General features: G+C 48.9%; 1 protein-coding gene across 6 annotated transcripts in view; it reads left to right on the plus strand.

Moving 5' to 3' along the window:
- PBX1 (PBX homeobox 1) overlaps nt 1-20,756 on the plus strand; it is a 316,151-nt gene that overhangs the window by 204,496 nt on the left and 90,899 nt on the right. For all 6 annotated transcript variants that reach the window (XM_031435873.2, XM_064477950.1, XM_064477946.1 and 3 more), the window contains one exon: nt 18,965-19,209. In XM_031435873.2, the coding sequence (XP_031291733.2) occupies nt 18,965-19,209 (245 nt within the window). The remainder of the gene's footprint in view (nt 1-18,964; nt 19,210-20,756) is intronic.

Raw genomic sequence — 20,756 nt, forward strand, 5'->3', positions numbered from 1 at the left:
GTGAGGAATTGGACGGGACCGGCAGAACGGATGATCCAGGCACATCGTTTTATAACCTTTAACTGCGCCCCCCCCCCCATCTTGCTGGTCGTGGCTCCTTCCTTCCCTGTGGATTAACTCTAGAGTGCGTTCATGTCATCACCATGAGACACCTGCTAAGTGTCCGGGAAAGAATTAGGTGTTGGAACGGCATCAAAAAGCAGGTATTGGAAAGAATTAGTTGAAGCAAGATTGGACCACAGAGAAGCAAGTGGTCTAGGCGACCCTTGAGCGGTGAGCGCAGGTGAGCGGCATCTTTCAGTGTCGTCGCAGCGGACCCACCTCAAGAGGAAGGAAAGTCGGGAAGTTATTTTTCTAGTATCCCTCATCCTCGTGGGGGCGATTTCCTAAAATGTTATCTCCACTTTGGATTCTTTAAGCTTTAAGAAATATGAATAGGAGAAAAGACTGGATGGCGAGACAGACAAGGGCTTTCAAAGGGGGCTGTGATTCTTTGCTCTGGAGAAGAGAAGGCTCCTGGCTTGTTGACCTGTTTTACACAGAGGCCTGCTATGAAGAGGGTGTTAAGAAAACTTCATCACAAAGAAATGGCAGAGCTAGAGAAGACGCGCTTAAAGTAAAATGTTTTCCTTTGTAAGTCAGGTCCAGGGTCCTTTGGGAAGCGTCAAAAAATTCAGAAGTCGTGGTGTGTCCTCTCGTGGAATTTACTTAAGACCTTTTCACAGGCGAATCGTTAAATGCTGGCCTCTCAAGCGGGAGGCGACGTCTCCGTGGTAGGAGGTAGGAAAGGCAGCTGCTATCTGGTTTGGGCTGACCTGGTATCTTCAAAGGAGGATGGGATTCTTAAATTACTGACTTGGATTCTCGAGGCCCAGTACAGACTCCTTGGTGACGTCCACGTCAGCCGTGTCCCCTCCCCGGGCCCCAGTGAGCTGCAGACACCATGCCATAGCTGTCAGCGTGGTTAGGGACCAGGGGCTGTGTGCACAGACACTGCCAAAGAGTCTTCTGTGGCCGAGCGAGGGCGGATTTCACCCTTGGTTATGATTTAGGGGGATATTATCTTTTTAATGGACCTGAAAAATCTGTTCCAATGCAGTTAACTTCAAGACTTTCCAAAGGCTGGAAGGAGTAGAAAGAAGACGTGGGCATCAGCTCTAATCTAATTTTTCTCCCATAATACTCACTTTCCCCCATTTCCCAGTTGCCGTCTCCCTGCGTAATTACCATCGCGAGCATCTCGCGTCCGTCCCCTGTAGGTACGCCACGTTGCGCCAACAACCCATGGCCCAGCAGGCAGATACAGTATCCTTTGCCAGTTTCGATCAGGGCTTGATTACACTTCACGGCTGTAATTCAAACCTGCTAATCCTCCTCCACATTAGGAAAAGAGGCCTGTGCTATTAGATAAGCTGATTACTGTCTGGTGTGTGCTTCGTGCCTCGCAAGGGCTGTTTATGTGTGGAATTACTGCTGGTTGGCGTCTGCGCTTTACTTACTGCCCTGGGTAGGCTTGCCTTGGGGTCGGGGGAGGGGGTCAGGCTCCACCTCAGATCTGGGAGGGGTGAGACGTGGAGTCTTGATTACAAGCTGCTTTCCCTCCACCTCTGTGCCCCTTGGCTCAGTAGTTACTTCTCTTCTGTGTTAACGGAAGGAACTGGATAAGATTACGAGTCTGAGACTTGTGCCCCCAGGGCTCACCGTCAAAGATCAAGAGTGAGAGATCTCTGCCCCGGCCTTGCCATGCTCCGAGGGTTGTAGGGCCGTCTCAGCGGTGGGGGGTCTAGAGGGGCCAGGGAGGGAGGAATACAGTGGGACAAAGTTGAGCGTGCGGTGAACTCAACAGCCACAGACTGAAGAGGGGGCGGACCGCAGAGCTGGGATGCTGCGGACACCGTTGGAAGGCGTTCCACATTCAGAGATGTTTCCTTCAAAGCCGCAAAAGCCCTGAAACCATGTCTGTCTCTCCCTCGCAGCCCATCTCTGGTCTGGTGTGCAGCCTGTGGCTTGGGTGCAGGCTGTGACACCCCGACTCCTCACGGAGGAGGAAATGCATACCTTACGATCAGCCTGGGGAAGCAGGCATGATTGATGCTGGCCACACCCTCGGGAGCCCCCTCCCTTCACCGAAGCAGCTCTTCAGGGAAAGAGGGTGGGGTGTCCTGTCCCCAGACGCAGAGCTGAGATTCTACCTAGCGGTGGCTCTGCATAAGCCCCGCGAGCGGATGCTGCGTTGAATGGCGCAGGGACAAGGTGAGGCTGGCACAGGTAGACGCGAGCACCGGGTCCCTGGCCTCGGCTCGCCTCTGCACCAGCACGTGTTGGTGTCTGCTTGTGTACTGGAACACGTGACAGCCGTCGCAGGAGTAAGGAAATTAGGATGACTGTCAACACGCGTAATTGTGATCGTACCACAAACAGAAGCCTTTTGGAGGGTAAACTTCTTCCACACCGTGGTGTTGTAATGATCTCTTTATTTGTCTGCTTTTCTCGATGAGGCCATCCATTCCTTTAGGGCAGGCGTTTTGTCTTTTATTTCTGTGTCCCTTGTACACATCCTACCGCCTGGCACATGGTAAGCACTCAAAGAATGATTCTGATATAACGAATGGATAACCTAACTAACAGATTGCAGAGAAGAAGGGTCCTACCCAAGAATGAATGTAAGTGTAGACTGTTGGCTACTTACGGCGGCTCACCACACACGTCTTCCCTCTCGTGTGCCTCTCCTGCTGTCCCCTCCATGAAGCAGAGGCTCCAGATCCCCAGGGACATGGATGTTCCTTCAGTATAAAGGGCATGGCCGGCTAAAGGCAGGACAGCGACACTGCCAAGCCCAGTAGCGTGGTAGGAAGGGCACTGGGACGTGTGATTTAGAAGGAAGGGCCACCGTGTTATGTTCTAACTGCTGGGCACCTGGCCTCTGTAATGCTTCTTGATGCACAGACATCTTGAGAGTTATTTGACCTCCCTCTTTTCTTCTGCTGTTTATTAACACCGTTTTGCTTTCTTGGTCCTCTTGCCCCCCACCCCTCCTTAAACTCTCCTTCTTCCCATGTTACCTTTTCTAGGGGAATCAGTGTCTTTTAGAGATCAGGATATTCTCCAAATGGATACACTGTAACCCCAGGGAGACTTATTTTTCTTCGGAACATGATACTCCCAGGGAAAAATCCCAAAGGAACCACAGAGGGCTGGTGCACAGTAAAACAGAGCGATGGGAAGCGACTGCAAAGTTTTAAGCCTGATTTGAGCAATGAAGGATTTCTCTGACGTGCATTAGCTTTCTTTTCTTTAATTTTAAGGGATGATAAACGTATGCATTTCATATTCATTGTATGTATGACTTGAACTTGTAAATTGCAGTTAAAACTTAAGAAGGGGTGAATACAGGAGATCCCAGGGTTGTACGTTCCTGGTTCTCTGTGTTTGTGAGAGAGAGAGAGTCGGGGTGCTGTCACTCAGATGATGGAGGGGTAATTAATGGAGCCTTTCCCCTTCTATGCATGAACTGAATAAATGCTTGGCTATCGAGAGAATGATTGTCTGGGGAAACCGTATCTTGAAATTCATGTTAGCATCTTTGAGATAATCTCAGGATTATTTTAGAGCGAAGAAAGGAATAGCGATACTTCATCCCAGAGACTCTGTCTCTGACCACAGAGCTAAGTATGAGCATTTTCTCATAGGACGGAAGCACAGACGATCGCTTTTTGAGACTCTGGGGTCCTACCAAACACAGAGCCGCGTTACTAGCAGTAAGGCAGAGGGCAATTAAGAAGACCCTTGCTTTTTATTCTTTTTATTCTGTTCTTTCCATGCCTGTCACTCAAAGGCTGGATAACAGCCTCATCGTCCATGTGCTGCTGCTGTCCCGAGTTTTAAGACCAGCAGCGTTGTTTGAACGCCTAAAGTAGAAATCTCTAGGTCCATACCTAAGTCGGTTCCCTGGGATCCTCTCTAGAAGAGGAAAGAAGACCAACCACATACGCATAATTTGCATTGGTTGACAGAATTTTAAAATTAGCTATTTTTTTTTCCTAATGTTGTCATGGTTCCATCACAGGTTTCAGATGATGTTTGAAGATCAGGATAGGCTGAGATCATTTCCTAACCTTTTTTTTTTTTTTTAAGGCAAAAGGAATATATTTTATATATACATTCCATCATCTTTTTTACATTTTTTTTACATTTTTATTTTGGTTTTTTCCCCCACATTCATACCCCATGTTATAAACATGAATTGAACAGTCTCAGTCTTCAAAAATGAAGAGAAGAGTGCATTTAACCGTCTTGAGCGAAGTGCTAGGTGCTTCCTCAGTGAAGGACTTCGGAGTATCTTTCTTCTCACTTTTCTATGCGCCCAGGTGTCGTTTTGGTAGGATTTGAAAGGAGGGAGGTGGCCCTACAGCTCTGGTTTGCAAATTGAGAACAGAACCTGGAACTGGAGGGCGCCTTCTACTGCGTGACGTCAAGCCTTGGAACCACGGTCACGTACCGGCAACCCAGGGCCGTGCATTAGCAAACAGAGCAACAGCGCAGTGACTTAAATTTCACTTCCACAACTCCTGTCCCGGGAAGTGAAGACAAACTCTGCTTTAAAAAAAAAAAAAAAAGATTTGCACAAATGCAAACGGCTGGGTTGGTCTGTAAACAACTCTGTGACTTCTTGGTTTACTTTAAGACATCATAGGGCAGAGGGTGTTGGGAAAACCACATGTGTGTTAGTAGTGGTTTTTCTTGGTTTAGACGGGTTCAGGAGAGCAGAGGAATGAAATTCTGCAAAAGGCAGCCTAGAAGTTCACATTGGCTTCTCACTTGTGAAAATTGCCAGCTGCTAATTCAGGCCCTCGTGTCCTGGTCAGCCCTGGGCTTGCTTCTGAGTGCTGGCCCTTGCTCTCTGCTACCCTGGCTGAGATCAGAGGCATCTGTGATGTAGAGGGAAGACCTTGAAAGTGAGTCGATCACACGACTAGTCGTGTGCCTGTGAGCCCCTCTGAATCCTCTGTGCTTCCGTTGCCTCCTTGGAATAAAAGGGTTAATAATACCCAAAAGTTCAGGTAAGGGTACAAGCAAGCTAGGTTATTTTTACGGACTGATTTGTAAAGCCTCATTCCCGCATGAGAACATAACCCCACTTCCACGGCTCCCGCACCACTGGTCCACACACCTATCCCATCCACTTCACTTTGTGTTACTGATGATGCCTCTCCTTGCCCCATCATGCTGCAGACTCCTCTGTGGTCGTTTCCCCAGCCGAAACAGAGGACCCAGCAGGGAGCAGACGCACAGCAGGTGTTTACTGAATGGCTGGTTGACCGTGAGACCAGCCTGGGTCCTTGTCGGGACGGCAGCGTTGGTGAAATTATGCAGGCCGGCCACGCTTCGTGCAGACTGAGAGGTTTTTATTTTAACAGCGCTGTGAGCCTGTCACTAAACGTAGCCAGTCTGGCCGAGTCAGGGTGCCGTGAGAACGCAGGCAGCCCCAGAAGAGAAGAGAACGTTGGCTGCTGAGATGACCGTGTGTCTGTTACCCTGAAGAGCATGAGCCCCTGCAGAGGCCTCTGATGAAGTGGGGACGGCTGGGGTCTCCTGTCCGGCTTGTCCTGCATGGGACTTGCTGGGCTGTGACCTCAGTGATATAGATGTGGCTTGCCAGGGCCTCTCCCTTGAGGCAGAGGCAGCCCAGTGATGTACCATCAGCAAGGGGCCTGAAAAGGGCCAGGGTAGCATCCGCCTGGTGGAGCAGTTGTGGACCTTCCGCACCTCGTAGGCTCGAGAGAGATTTTGTGGATTGGAGTGATGTCAGCTCACTCAGTGGAGGAGGAGAAAACAGGATACTTCTTCAAATAAATATAGAAAGAAGCACAGTAAATAAGGTCCAGCCTCAGGGAGGCAGATCTTTAAAGGAAAATTATGATCCCCCGTCATCTGTCTCCCTGTCAATCGTTGAGGTATTTATTTAGCCAGCGCCTCGTGGTGCTAAGTGCTTTGCGATGCTGATGGTCATGATGACCACCGTCCCTCCCCCTGGGTGGGAGTCCTTGGTGAGGGGCTCCACCTCTAGTGCACAGAAAGAAGGAACCGGCCAGCACACTCTTCTCTCTTCTCTCCCCAACGTCCTGATTTTACCAGGATGTGGACGCGAGCGGAGGCAGCAACAACAAGAAAAAGCCCAACTGAAAATCAGAGCCTAATCGCTCCCATCTGCTCCAGTGTTGCTTCCCCTCGCTGCCTGCCAGGATGTTTGCCGCAGATGCTAAGTAGCACATTATTTTCCATCAGTTGCAATCATTTACTTGAAATCTACTTCTCCTTTAAGATGTTCCCCTGGAAACTCGAATCGGCATTGGAGAAGGCCTGCTCAGGATGGAATTTGAATGCTTGCACTCAAGTGCAAAGCAAGTTAAGCCCACTTGACCACCAGGGGTTTGTGTATTCAAGATCTGAGCCGCTTGGACTCTGCTGGGAAGAGAGGACCCCATGGAGGACAGCCCAGGAGCTCAGAGCCACCATGTAGCGCACCTTCCAAGGACAGGCGTAGGCGCTGAGATGGGAGAGACTGGACATGATGGTTCCATGGACTCCTCCCCAAAGCAGAAAGGTCGCGCTTCCCTTAAGACATCAAGCCGAGACCTTTCTTGGTCCCTGTGAGATGTTTCTCTTTTATTCTGAGACTGGGATAGAGAAGACAGAAGGCATGTTTTGCAAGCTAGAGCTCGTAATCTCAAACACCATCCCCGCCTTCCACCACCACAACCAGCATTTCTTATCTAGCACCTCTTACCCAAGGTGAGAATCTAGACGCCACCAGCATCCTGTCCTGCCTGCCAGCCTTCCTTGTCAGTCACAGGCTGAGTGCTTTCAGAGGCGGCTCAGAAAGCCTGGAGAAGCGGCAAACACCTCTTGCTCCTCTGCAGCCTCTGCCTGCAGATTCTGCAGCCCCTGGTGTCTGGGAATGACACGGGTGGCTCGTTAGCAGCCAGACGTGTCCTTGGGGTGGCTTTCGTGGAGTGGCAACGCATCATCCACACGCATTCCCCGAAGGACCCTGACCGACCTCACGTGCGTTTGTGAGAGGACTGTCTGGGGTCACAGGTGGTGTTTGTGGTCACGGAAGAAGGAAAGCTAATTGGCATGGACCTAGAGGTTTCTGCCACCACCAAAGTGAGCCGGAGGGGTGGGGGTAGATCTCAGTGGCAGAGCACGTGCTTAGCCTGCATGAGGTCCTGGGTTCAATCCCCAGCACCTCCATTAAAATAAATAAATAATTATATGGAGATGGATATATTTAAAAAAAAAAAAAAAAGAAAGAAAGAAACTGCCAGAGTGGAGATAATTTCTTCTCTAGGTGGGCTGCATCGGGCTTTCTCTTTCCCGCCTCCTGTGTCCCCTTCCAGTCCCCCGGAACTGGCAGCTTCAGCAGGCTGGTTAGAGCACAGACCTGATTTTACCATAAGGCAAAGAAACATTCCAGTCCAAGCCGTGTGTAGGGGGGCAGGTGACGGCAGCCCAAAGTCACCTGTCAGAACTTGGCCTCGTGGATTGCTCCTGCTCTTCCGTTTGCCTCTGCGATTCCAGCTTATCCTGCCTTAGCTTTCCTCTTGTCAAGATGGAATCCTCTCCTTGCCTCCTACATCATGGAGGTGGCGGTGTGCTCCTGGCTGGTTTCCACATGCAGTCACCCCTCCCCACCCAGCCCTCTCTTTCCTGGTTCGGGCTACACTCCTCTCGGACATCCAGCACCCCGACCAGGAGGCCCCTCCTTCCCCCCAGCCTTCCCAAGACCTTCTTCCACTTCTGCTAATAGCCTGGGTGGTGCCCGAGAGAGGCCCCTCTAATGACCAAGCCTTTTCCTATCTGTTCTAAACCTCCTCTTTTTTTGCAGGAAGAACTTCTCCCTGGTGGCTGCTCAGGTTTTTCTGTGACTTGCCTCTGGTTATTAAATCTGCCTCTTTCTAATTTCCTCTGTAACACTCCTACCAACATGAAATCACTCTGCCTTCTAGAATTCTTTCTTTCTTGTTTTCTTTTTTTAATAGCTTGTATTAGCTTAGACTGGTTAAGCTACCAAACACAAATAAAACAAAACAAAATCCTCTCCAAGCCCCAAAATAACTTGGCTTAAACAAAATACAGGTTTATATTTCTCTTACTTTCATAGAGCCTGAAGGTGACCATCAGACTGGTCTCTAGGTCATGAGAGCTTCTATCTGGTTTCTCTCCCCAGTGCGGCTTCCATTCCCCAGGTCAGCTCATGGACCAGAGTGGCTGCTAGAGCCCCAGCCATTATATTCATGTTCCAGCCAGCGAAAGGAAAGGAGAGAAGGGCAACAGAGGCATTCCTTCTTTTTAAGGACATTCCTAGGCGTTTTACATCTTACTTCTACTCAGCTGTCACTAACTGGAATTTTGTCACAGGAAACATGACCACATCTAGCTGCAAGGGAAGCTGGAAAGTGTCTTTCCTCCCAGTGACCATGAACGTAACTAGAAATCAATATTCTGTGGCCCTGGAGAAGGACGCACTGGAAGAAACCAGCAGGTCATTCTTTTCCTTCATCTTTATACCAAAACTCTCTTTCCTAGCTGTTCCCTCTCCTCGGTTGCTTACAGGAGAGGAACACATGCTCCATCGTATCTCTTATCTCAACATAGGTATCAGCAGAGTTAGTGCACACCTTTACATGGAATGACCTTATGTTTAGCAGTGTTAGTCGTCGTGGTAACGGCAGTCCTGACAGTCAGCGAGTCCTTTCTTGCCGTGTTAGGGAAAATCACGCTTGCCCTTTTCCTCTCCCACTCGTCACTTTTCCATCCTCTTTTAGATTCAAAGGACCAGGTGAAAGATGTCGAAGGGATGGAGGGACCCACAATGTGGCACCTCGTTTTCTGAGTCCAGACCCTCCTGTCTGGCATTTGCTGGGTGATGACTGAGATGTCATCCGTCTGTCTGTCCTTGGTCTGTACACCTCTGTCCGTGGCGGTCACCTGGCAGAGGTGTCCATTTCCCTCCGGTTGGCAAGGAGGCCTCCTCCAGCGGAATGAAGGTGCACTGTTCATGGTAGTGTCTTCTGTGATTTGTGGAATTGGGAAAAATCGTGGAGCGGGTTAAGACTAAATTCTCACCATCTTCTGCAAGGACCCCTCAAGATCACTAGCACATCGTATTAGGAACCCTGCCCTTGAGTCATTCTGTGGTTTTCAAAAACTGGAAAGATTTTTGTGGACTCCAAATGTTCTATTTCCAACTTAGTTCTGATGAAATTATTTGGGAGGTTGGAGAAAAAGAAAATAGTTCTTCTAGGACTGAGCTTGAAATTATGTACAAGAAAATTCTGCTAGTCACTAGGAGCCGGAAAGGCCTTTTTAGTCCTAAGGCAGTGGAATGATATCAAGACAGTAAGACCACACATGATACATACATGACAATCACCAATTATTTCAGTATTTTGAGGGTGGCGTTTCTCTGTGCCCCAGCAGAGAAGGATGAGGGTGAAGTCTGAACCCCACCCCAAACTCGAAACTGAAATGTGCTTCCTCAAACCTGGATCATGAGTACAGTCCTTATTCCCTTCCTGGTTATAATTTTACTTTTTAATGGAAATTTGAAAGCAGTCATTAAAGATAACTTCCAGGGGGGCTTGTCTGACACAAGGTGAGATTGCTTCAGGGCCGAGTGCTTCCCAGAACAGTCTTTTCAGCCTTCTAGAAGGACTGCGTCTTCCAGTGTGAGCTCCACTGGGTCAGGAAGACAGGGTTGCTTTCTGGCTCAGGGAGACTACAGCTGGGGGCTCTTGTAAAGAGGGGACACGTCCGGCTTCAGAGGAAGCAGGATTCTTAATTTACCTGGGAAAAGAGTAGCAAGAAAGAAACACAAAGAAGGGGAAAGAGGAGAAACAAGAAGAGGATTTGAAATGTATTCTGGGAGCAGAGGATCGATGTCCTGGCCTTGATGGTGTCAGTCTGAGCTCGCCCGGAATCTCAGCGCAGTGAGGTAGGGTGTGCGTGCGGCGTGTGTGTCTGCACACCCATTGGCTTAGCCCGGTTCCTTCTGTGTTGCTGATTCCTAACATGAGAAAACCCAACTCTTAACTCTAAATCTGTCTTGCTTTCTTATTCTTCCCAAAGGGGCCTTTATCGATGGGATTGATTTAGATTTAACCAACAATAGAAAACCTACCAGTTACCAAGCCACAGACATGTGCTTTTGTGAAGATAGCCTTATTTAATCCTTTAATAAGAATTATGGCATGGTCAATATTATTATTGATGATTGGGTGATAAGGAAACTGAGCTTAGGGAATTCCAGGTCACATGGTGGGAGTCTTGTGCCTGGCTTGGTACTCGTGTTCTTCCTTTGTGCCATGTTATGGAGCCAACAGAAGAGAATCTGGGCCCACCCTGACAGTTTTGGAGGACACTGAATTACGACGGGAAAGGAAATCTGTCGTGTCTTTGCACTTGCACAATATGCTAAGTGTCTAATTGAGACACCAAGCTACAGAACATTTTCATCTTAAGGCAAGAGAATAGTGAGAAATTTCTTTTACTTTCTCCGTGGTCACTTCCTTTAGGAACTAGCACTGTAGAGAGAAGATTGCCTCTCCAGGGATTGCACAATAAATCGCCACCCAGCGGCTCTACGTTTTTCATGCTTTTTTATCTACAGCTTAGTAGGAAACTATTTCTTGCCTCATGGGCTACAAAGTGCCATCTGGGCCTCCCACACCATGCACTGGGCCTCCCCCAGAGCTTTCCTTCTTCCCTCGTACGCCTGCACGTGGCAGTCAGAGGCCAAGGCCGTTGTGAAGTCAAGCCTTCCTCCCAACTTCTGCAGCATCTCTTTAGGCCTAGGGCTTCCCTGAGCAGCCGTCCAAGCTTGAGCTATTAAGGACCAGTGCCCCCTCGCCCAGGCAGCCAGCGCCTATCCAGGTGGGCAGGAGCCTGCTCTCCTCCAGCGGGCCCAGGGGGCTCTGTGTGCCAGGCAGGGGATATGTGAACAGGATCTGTGCCCAAGCATTTACTGAGAAGTGGAAAATGCGTGTGCCCAGAGCCACTGAAGCCTGGCCCAGAAAAAGGGATGACAGGGAAATTGTGGTATGTTTCTCTAAAGAAAACCCAAAAATATAAGCACCAACAACAGCAAAAAAAAAAAAAAAAAAAAAAAATCCTAAAACCATCTCAAGAGTGTCATGTATTTGTATTTTCACCTCCTGCCCTATAATTTCTCACAGAGCCCTGGGGCTGGTAAATGTGAAGAAATGAGTGTATCACTAAGGTCCTTGCTGGACCGCATTTTACTTGGAAACTCAGTACAGTGCCTGGCACCATAGAAGATGCTCAGTAAATATCTGTGGGATGCGATGCTTGAGGAATCTCAGAGTCTTGCTGTTGACTGACTGAAGCCCTCAAGTCCCCTTGCTTGGTCCACCTACTTAACAAACCAAGAAGAAAAGTTGAAAGGGCTGGAAGACATCTGAGCTTCCTACCTAATCCTCTGGCAACACCATGAGAGACCCTAGACCTATGGGCCCCACCTTGGTGTCCCTGAGCATCTAAAGGGCTGAGAGACAGACAGCTGGCAGTCCGAGGGTGGCTCTCACACTTGAAGTCTTCAGGGAACTTGGACTTCTCATCTGACAAAGCTATTCCAGGCCAACTGCAGCATCCGAGAGCTTTTACCTGGACGATCTCGACTCGGGTGGTTCTCTCCTGCAAACCGGAAGCTCCGACTAGCAGCTATCTCTAATGCTGGTTTGTAAAATTCAGGAAATCAAATTGTTGATCATTTGCATTTGTTGGATGGACAGACTCTTGTAAAAACACACACACACAAGAAGAACTTCTCCATCAAACGAATGAGGGGGTTGAGAATTAGAATAAAAAACCGCAGCAAACACTACCCTAAGCTTCAAGCCACTAACATGAGATTTTGGTCCCACCTTTGGTTCGGAAGAACCAAATTAGGTCACGGTTATTTTTCAGCTGGAGCAGAGAAGTTTCTGATTGGTGGGGTGCAATTGTGCTTGTGGGAAATGAAAGAAACCAGAGGAAGGAAAATGGGGTGTGTGTCCTTTGGGATCTTTTGGGTGCCAGCTACCTACTCTGGCAACTCGGTGTGCCCACCACGGACCCCGGGGCAGTTGTGTGCCTTGTAAGAAGGGACTGGAGGAGTCTAAACTGTGGGCTTCTTGAAGCCAGAGCCTGTGTCTGATTATCCTTGGAAATCCCAGCACCTACCTCATTCCTGGCACCTTAGAGGCACTCAGTCAGTAATTTACTTAAGTGAACTGAGCATTCCTCAGAGGGCTCGTTTCTGGTAACATGATATATGTGTGGCTCCTTCCCTGGGGGCTGCTGTCAGCCTCCCAGGAATTCCTCCCCAGGTACTAGTCACGTGCCAGGCTCCCCCCCCAAACCCAGAGCTTTCATCACGGATGATGTTGACTTATTAGGGACACACCAGGCTGTGGGTTGGGGAGGCTCTGGCTTAGTGACAGCATAGATTGGCTTGTTTAGACTTTTCAGATTTGAAAAGGCTGATTGGACAGTTTTTTTGAAGTGGGGGTGGAAGAGGCAGCAGAGGGAAAGGCCATCTCCCAGAAGCTGACTCTGGTCCAACTTGTAACTGGACTGTGGAGAGAAAGCACACAGAAGGAGCTGACTGCCTCACCAAGGACTGTGGACCGAGATCATCAGAGAGCACCCTCCTACATCCTGCCTTCCTCCCCTCTTTTTCATATATTAAGAGACACTTGAATAGATGCTCAGTGCCAGAGGCTCTGTGAGGTCAGATGGGGGATACGTAGATATAGGACGGGTCATCGCTGCTTTTCAGAAGCTCTCAGCCTTGCTGGCAAGGCGGCAGGCTTGACCTTGGGTGTCCTGAGATGCGCCTTGGCCATGGTGTAGGTGTTACTTGTCCTGGTGGTTCAGAGTCAGGGGGGTTCAATTTTAGCTCTTGTCTGGGTAGGTTTCACAGAGAAGGATTTTGAGCTGAGATTTGAAATGGGATGGGACTGTGGTAAGTGGACTTCTCTGGCTGAGAGGGAAGAGGGCAATCTACTGCAAATCTCAGTCAGTAAGTGGCTCTAACCAGAATGGTCCTACTGGCAGAAAGACGTCATTGAAGAGGACCAGATTTGGGGGAAATTTTGCAGAAATTAAGAAGTCACTAGAAAGAAATTCCTTCCTTCCCTGCCTCATACGTGGTGGTTCTTCTCCCTAGAGTATCATCATAACCTGAGCATCAAAGGACGTCGTGTGTGTGTGTCTGCGTGTGTGCGCACCCATTTAGCTGCCATTTGTGAAAGAGGCAGAATCCTAATGTTGTAGTAAAGGATCAAGTGTCTAAGAGTTAAAGACCCAGGCTCTAGTCGTGGCTTGTCCCATTTGCTTTGCTTTGGGGAGGATCACTTTGCCTGAGTCGTCTTCAGCTATCTGCTGTCTGAGTCTGGAAGATTACTTCCCATTGTATAAGGTGATGCAGTTCATTGCGTGCAAGTACTTTCTGCATAAATACAAGATGTCACTGGGAGATTTTCAGGAGGCAAGCACGTTGCTCTATTTCTAAGAATGCAAGGATGACCTGTATTCTGTCCCATACTTCTGTCCAAAGTTCTGACCCACTGGGAGAAGGCAGGGCAGGGTTGAGGCGGAGGGTGGGAGACCATCACTGACCTAACTCTCCTGGTCATGCGTAGTGAAGACCAGCTGGTGGACAGTGGAGGTTAAGCCTGTGCCTTCAGATCAAGCCAAGAGATTGGCCAGCGAGTGGGCGGGCTCCCTCCCATCCTGGGGAGAATGCCTCATGCCCTTCCCCAGACCCTCTGTGTTGGCTGTCTATCATCTCATCCATCTCTCAGCCCAGCTTTGGGCCCCTGGACTATTGTCCAAATCTGAAGACAGCCCTCTCTGTAGAGCTGCCCTCCTGCCCTGCTGCCCGCCCCACCCATGGAGGGATGAATCCAACAGGGGCATTTGACCCGGCGCTGAGATAACCTGGGGCCTGGAAACGGCGGGGCCCTCCCAGCCGCACCAGTCCTTGGTGAAGAAAGAGTGCCCTCTAGTGGGCACTGTCTGGAGCTGCTCCGGATCCATGTCACAGCTCAGCCAAGGACAAAACAACCCGCCCGCTGCCCTCCTGCCAAGGATCTTGAATATGCCTTTGGGTTTGGTTTGTTTTTCTCCTTGTGTGAAGAAAAATAAATAAAGAACAGCAGGAGACTGGTTGGGAGAGCGACTCCGACTGTGCTGTGACAGCCCCCTTATCTTGAGAGTTTCACCAAGAGAATTAACCCCGGGGCCAGTGTTGGAAGCAAGGTGGACGTGACATCCTTTTCAAAGGGCGTGTGACAATTTCTGTATAAATCACTTACCTGTCTTGACCTGTCTCTTACATGAGAGGGTAGATCTGGGAGAAGGGAACTCTTTTTTAAGAATGATTACCAAAAGGGTTAAATATCTTGTTGGGAGACCCTCCGTGGAGAGCAGACCCACTCCTGGTGATGGCATTTTTGGCAGCAGAAGTACACAGACCTGACTGCTAAAACCCTATATGCACTGGCATAAATGGGAGATTTTTCTCTTGAAACCCTGTTTTAGTAAAAGCTGCTGGGCCAGGGAGCAGAGAGGGGAGGGGGTGGGGAAGGACGCAGGGCGCTCATCAGGGGAGCCGGAACCTGATCATATGTGATGGTTGCTGGATTAGGTAACAGCTCCGCTGGTTGAAATTGGATCTTGGAGGACGAGTGTTAACATCTCTGGTGTCCTGGCGAAAGGTTCATTTGAGACTTGCATGGTGCCACGGAGATAAAAAGGAGCTTTTAAATAATCATTTTGTCTCCTACTTGCCAGAGTGCTGGCTTCAAGCAGTAAATGGGTAGCGTCACTTCTGCTTAGACGTACCGGCCTTTTCATTTATTTATTTAATGTTGGTGAGATTTTTTTTTTTTAATTCATGAGCTGAACAGTTTTCGTATCAGTAATTCCCAACACCCGTTTTTATGGTGTTACGTTCGCATCCTGCTCCTTCTGGGCAGAAATCTGCACACGTAGTGTTGTTTATTGATCCATCCATACCTCCTCCCGGCACACAGACGCCGCCCGAGACCATCAGAACCAGAACCTTCTATGTAAAATAGTGGAAGAAGAAGGTTTTCTCTTGTTTATCTTGTGTATGTTTGTGTATATACATAATCATTGTGGTGGTTCTCACACATACTCTGAAATTTCTAAGTCCTTCATGATTTGAGTATAAACGGTGTAATTAGGAGAGGTCGGTTAGGTTTTCTTGTTTTTCCCCATTTTTCTGTTCTTTTATTTTCTTCAGCTCTCTGATTTGGGGTCTGTTTGTGTGTCCCAAACTCTGAGTATAAATGCAGGGAACACTGATGTTACAGTGCGCTGTGTTTTTACCATACCAATCTCTTCTTGGCCACATTAAGAAACCAATGATATTGAATGTTAGTGAACCCAAATTTCTTTTTAAAGAGTATTTGTTAACAGGACTCATAAATTGATACAAAAGCTAAGCGATGTGATAACACCTTTACTCTGTGTGTGTTTTTCCCTCCAACTAAATGTACCTTTCATACCTGAGGTGGGGGGAAAAGAGTCAGGACGGATTAGTGCTTTACCCTCTGTGGTCATCCTGGAACATCCATGGTGGGTAAGGGGTTGCAGCCTGTTCTTTCAGTGTCCTTGGCCAGCTTTAGCAATTTCCTTTCTTACGTTGTTTAAAACCAGTTAGATTTCAAGACCAAGGAATATATTAATCAGGTAGGCGTGCAGAGTTGGTGTGGACAGTTTGTGCTGCCCGTTAATTGAAAGGAAAAGTGGGGCATGGGTGCAAGTAAGAGGGGCTAGAAAGTTAAAATATTCTCCGAGGTAAATGCTGGGCATATGGGAAATAGTAGCCGTAACACGCCCACCCAGTCCCCTGCCTCGTCCCTGAAGGAACTCGTCCCAGCACTTTGGCCTGTGCATGCCTGTCTCTTTGTCTCTCTTCCTCCTCCCATAACTAGTTGAGCTTTGCTAGGGGACTAAGCTATGGGGTGAGCGAGACCGTCTTAGGCACAAGTGCTGAGGACCGTCACTATCACCTCAGGTAAGGCGGCGTGTCCCCAGCCCTGGGAAGGCACGTCCTCACCACTGGGATGGCGTTATTCTTGTTTGCTTCGTGACCATCGTTGAGACCAGAAACCATGACAGCATCTGTCAGTGCTGGATCGCACGCAGGAAGGATGGGTCCTGGAGTGCTGAGGGGACGCACTGGGGGCATCATTGCCCAGCTCGGATGTCACCAGCCTCAGTCAGCATCTTGCGGGGGCGGGGGATGTTCCTACCAGCTGACCTAGAATTTGCAGCCTCTTCTGGAGTAGACTGGCCATGAGATTCCAGAGAGTGGATTAGAGAAAAGTTTGCCCCAGCACCATTTTTTTTTTATGACCAAGCAAAAGTGTAACAATTACAGAATGGCTCAGAGGTGATCTTTTTTTCATTTTTCAATGGCTCCTAGATATTTTTGTTGATAAAGCAATTACAATTTGTTCAATAAAATGCACTGGGGAAACACCCATAAACCCCACACACTAATGCCCTCACCTGAAAATTCACTGGGCTGGACAGGGGAGGAGGGCGGGGCTCCTTCTACCATCATCTGCTTGCCGGGCAGGGGTGGGGGTGGAGGGGTCGGGGTGACATTCTTTTCCACACCTTTAGGGACAGGTAATCAGGAAATGGTTACAGCATTCAGTTTCTTTCTGAAGGAAACCTTTGTTAGTGGTGATACGTTCTTCAGAGGACTTTGGAGATTTGAGTAAATAAATTCAAAGAACTGAAGAACATGACTCAATCTTTGTTATTCAACGATCAAAGGGACAGTCTCCCATGTAGTCTCCAGAGCCTACAAAAGGGTTTCACTGGGAAAAGGTCCACAAAGTAAACCTTCGCCTTCCCCTAGCCTATGGCATCGCCAGTGTCGCGGTTTTATCTGAGTGCAGCAGAGTATTAACGATTCAGTTGTGAGAGGAGAGCCCGGGTCCTGAAGTGCTGGCTGTCCGTGTGTCGGGACGGACCTCCTTCCTTCCACCCCAGCTCCCTGCCTTCCCCACGTGCTCCCTTCCCTCCTCCCGTCCTGTCTCATTTCATCAAAGGGCACGCGTCTCTACCCGGTGCCTTCAGTCCTCTGCTCCTGACTGCCATGCCTGCTCCACGGGCCTTGAACTTCCACTTGACTGTCTCGTGTTTCACGAAAGCAATGCTGCCGTCTTCCTTTTAGCACAGGAGTCGGGCTTTCCTGCAAAACGACTCTCAAGGTTCGTTCCTGTCATGCCTGTTAGAAGCCAGGAGCATGTGGGCACAGCCAGCAGTCACGCTGGTATTATACGTGATGGGCTGCCCCGAACATCTACACGTCCCCTCGCATTGAGCTCAGATCCACCTTCCCTGTCACAACCCCGTGGGGCTGCCTTGCTAGGACTCAGGAGACACTGCACCTGGCACCGTCCCCGTGGGGCTTGCTAGATGCGCCCTGGCTGGAAACAGCCCCGGACTCTCTGGTGGTCCCCGGTGCTTGGCCGCATAGACCTTGCTGTCTCCGTCCCCAAACTGTGAACACGTGTGGGGCGCCTTCTCCTCTGCCTTCAATCACATCCCTCCTTTCCTATCTTACCCCCAATTTTTTTTTTCATTGAAAAGTCTCTTTGTGTTCTCTCTCAACAGACTTGGCTGCCGACAACTAAACTGGGTTTAGATGAGTAATTTATTTTATGGCAGGTTGTATGAAGGTAGTAAAAAAGAGGCTGCCTGGCTCTTCTGCTGATTTACTAAATCACTTGATCTCTTTCGGTCCAAATCACACCCCCACCCCCTGCAAATGGTCATGATGTTTTAATAAAAAGCAGCCTCTCACGGATGTGGGCCTCCTCCATCCTACCAGAACACCTGCTTCTCTGAATCCCTGAGACAGTTTGTGAAAAGGACCTCACCCTTGTTTCTACCAGGACAGAGTCCTCATTCCCCGGAACAAATAGATCTCAGTTTGGGGAGATAGTCAGCCCTCATCCAGAGGAAAGGTCTTAAGACGTCACCTTAGATGGGCTGGATTTGCTTGGCTTAGGTTATTTTGGAAATGAAACTTGAGGCTGATTGAATATTACAAAGTCAATGAGTGTAAAACCACAAACTCACAGAAATCTAAAATTAGAAATGAAGAAGGAAATGCTTTTCCATGAATTAAAATTTGGCAGTTTGGGGGTGAGAGTGAAAATTATATTCTGTTATAATTAATTTTTTTAGCGTTTTGAAATTTCTTTCATTATGGTAAAATATACATAACATGAAATCGACCATTTTAACTATTTTTTTTTTTAAACAATCTCAAGTCCCCGAGCTGCACCACTCACTATTCAGAGTAATTCACGTGCAGGTCTGGATCGTGTCTGTGAGCCTGTGGGCCGTTCCATCCCGCAGCCACGGGGGGTGGTGGGTATCTCCCATTTTAACTGTTTTTAAGTGAACAGTTCAGTGGCATTAAGTACCTTAAGTACATTCACATTCTTCAACCGTCACCACCACCCATCTCAAAAACCCTTTCATCTTCCCAAAATGCAACTCTGGACCCATTAATCACTAACTCCCTGCCCCCCCTTCCCCCAGCCCGTGGGCCCCCCTTGGTCTACTTTCTGCCTCCGTCTTTTGGTCCATTCTAGGCACCTCACGAATGGCGTGCAATTAATTTTGAGAAGAAAGCAAATCTCTCCTTGCATCTTCTCCGGCTCCCATTCCTCTCTTTCCCCACCCTTTGCCCGTTCCTCAGATGCCATATTGCAAGTAATTTGAGACTTTATTGGTGAAGTGACACCACTAAGGTTTTTTGTTTTTTGTTTTTTCCCTGTTGTTTTTAATTTCTTCTTTGGGTTACTATGAACACCTCCCCTCTCCTTGTGTCTTGCTGCAGTTTTGAGTATCCGGGGAGCCCAGGAAGAGGAGCCGACAGACCCCCAGCTGATGCGACTGGACAACATGCTGCTAGCGGAGGGGGTGGCGGGGCCCGAGAAGGGCGGCGGCTCGGCGGCGGCGGCCGCGGCGGCGGCGGCTTCCGGAGGCGCGGGGTCCGACAACTCAGTGGAGCATTCCGACTACAGAGCCAAACTGTCCCAGATCAGACAAATCTACCACACGGAGCTGGAGAAATACGAGCAGGTAACCGCAGCCTTGCGGGGTCTCGAGTCTTCTGGAAAGGGCGGAGGAAACACAGGTCCCCGGGCTGCGCAGCCCTCCCTGGCGGTCGGCGCCCCGGGCCCGGCGCCCCCTGCCCCACCACGGAGCCGCCTGCCGGACTGCAGTCCACCAGGTCCTTGGTCCCCACCACGGAGAACCCCGGCCGCCTGGAGATAAAGGCATTAAAAATCATTGAAGCTGCAAATGATGATTTCAGGAAATATTAAGAGTCAGTAAAAGGGGCATTCAGTCCCCGGAACTCCGGAGTGTTTGCTCATGCCGTGCAGCCCAGGGGCTCCGCCAGGTGATGTCGGTCATGGGCAAAGTCACGCCCTGGTGTGGGGGTGGAGGGGAAGGAATGGAAGTTCCTCTGGCCCTTGTTTGCTTGTTACTTAGGAAGACCCCTCATTATCCTGGTGCTCATGGAAGCCTATGGGAATGGATACTAAAATTTGGCCTTAATGTCCCTTGCTTTACCCAGATTCAGTTCTCATGGGAGTCAAACATGTTCAGCTTCCAATATGATACACACTTCAAGCTATACAAAGAGCAGTGGGTCTCAGTGGACCCCTGGAGTCAGACAAAGTTGTATTCCAACCCTGACTTTCCACTGATGGTCTGTGGGATCTAGTGGTCCACACACTGTACCCCCAAAGCTGGTGGTATTTGGCAAAGAGCTGTGGATTTGGAGTCTAGGATGTCACTGAGTCATAAAAATCGTATGAAGGAAAGGCTTTAAGTCATGAAACAATGTGTAAATACATAAATGTTGTACGGGATTCTTATTACAGCAGTGCTCATCTCTACTGGAGACCCTCCCCCCCACCACACCCACATACATGAATTCAAACATCAATTTTGTTTCCTCTGGTCAGTATGAGCAGCACTATTTCATTAGGAGTCTCTTAAAGTCAGCCTTTCCTCCCATCATTTAGCTGACAAATATGTTTGTTGTCATCTCTTTGGATGCAACATTGTCCTGAAGTCCTAAGTTAACTTCCTTTCATTGAACTGTTAGGTTTCTAGCTTTCTTTTCTAAGAGTCACCAAAGAAAAGGGAGAAATAACAAAAGATAGAAGATCCTCTGCAGTCCACTTCTGACTGTCTAGGTAGAAGGCAAATGCAAACTTAATAGAAAATTTAAATTTTAAAATAGAAATAGGCATTTTAAAATTTAAAGTGAAGAATCATTATTGCACTCCTGTCCACCTGCGAAATGGATTTCAACAAAGTCCCTTCTTTTATGAGTGGGGAAAAAAAAATGTGGTGATGCCTGAAGCCAAGCATGGTGAATTTCAGCCCTCACGCAGGTGTAGGGAGAACATCTGCGGTAAGAGCTTGTGAATCATCACCCTCCACCTTCTCAGGAAAGAACACATCTTCTTATCACGGTGTAGTCTCGTGTACATATTTCCTCCGTTCCCGGGAGAGGCTGAGCTCAGATCAGCCAGCTGGTCCATGACAGTCCCCTGCCCACCCACCCACTTCAGACCATCACGTTAGTGCTCAGAGTCTGCCCTGACCAACAG

The sequence above is a fragment of the Camelus dromedarius genome, chromosome 23 (assembly GCF_036321535.1).
Source record: "Camelus dromedarius isolate mCamDro1 chromosome 23, mCamDro1.pat, whole genome shotgun sequence".
In the NCBI taxonomy this organism is placed as follows: Eukaryota; Metazoa; Chordata; class Mammalia; order Artiodactyla; family Camelidae; genus Camelus; species Camelus dromedarius.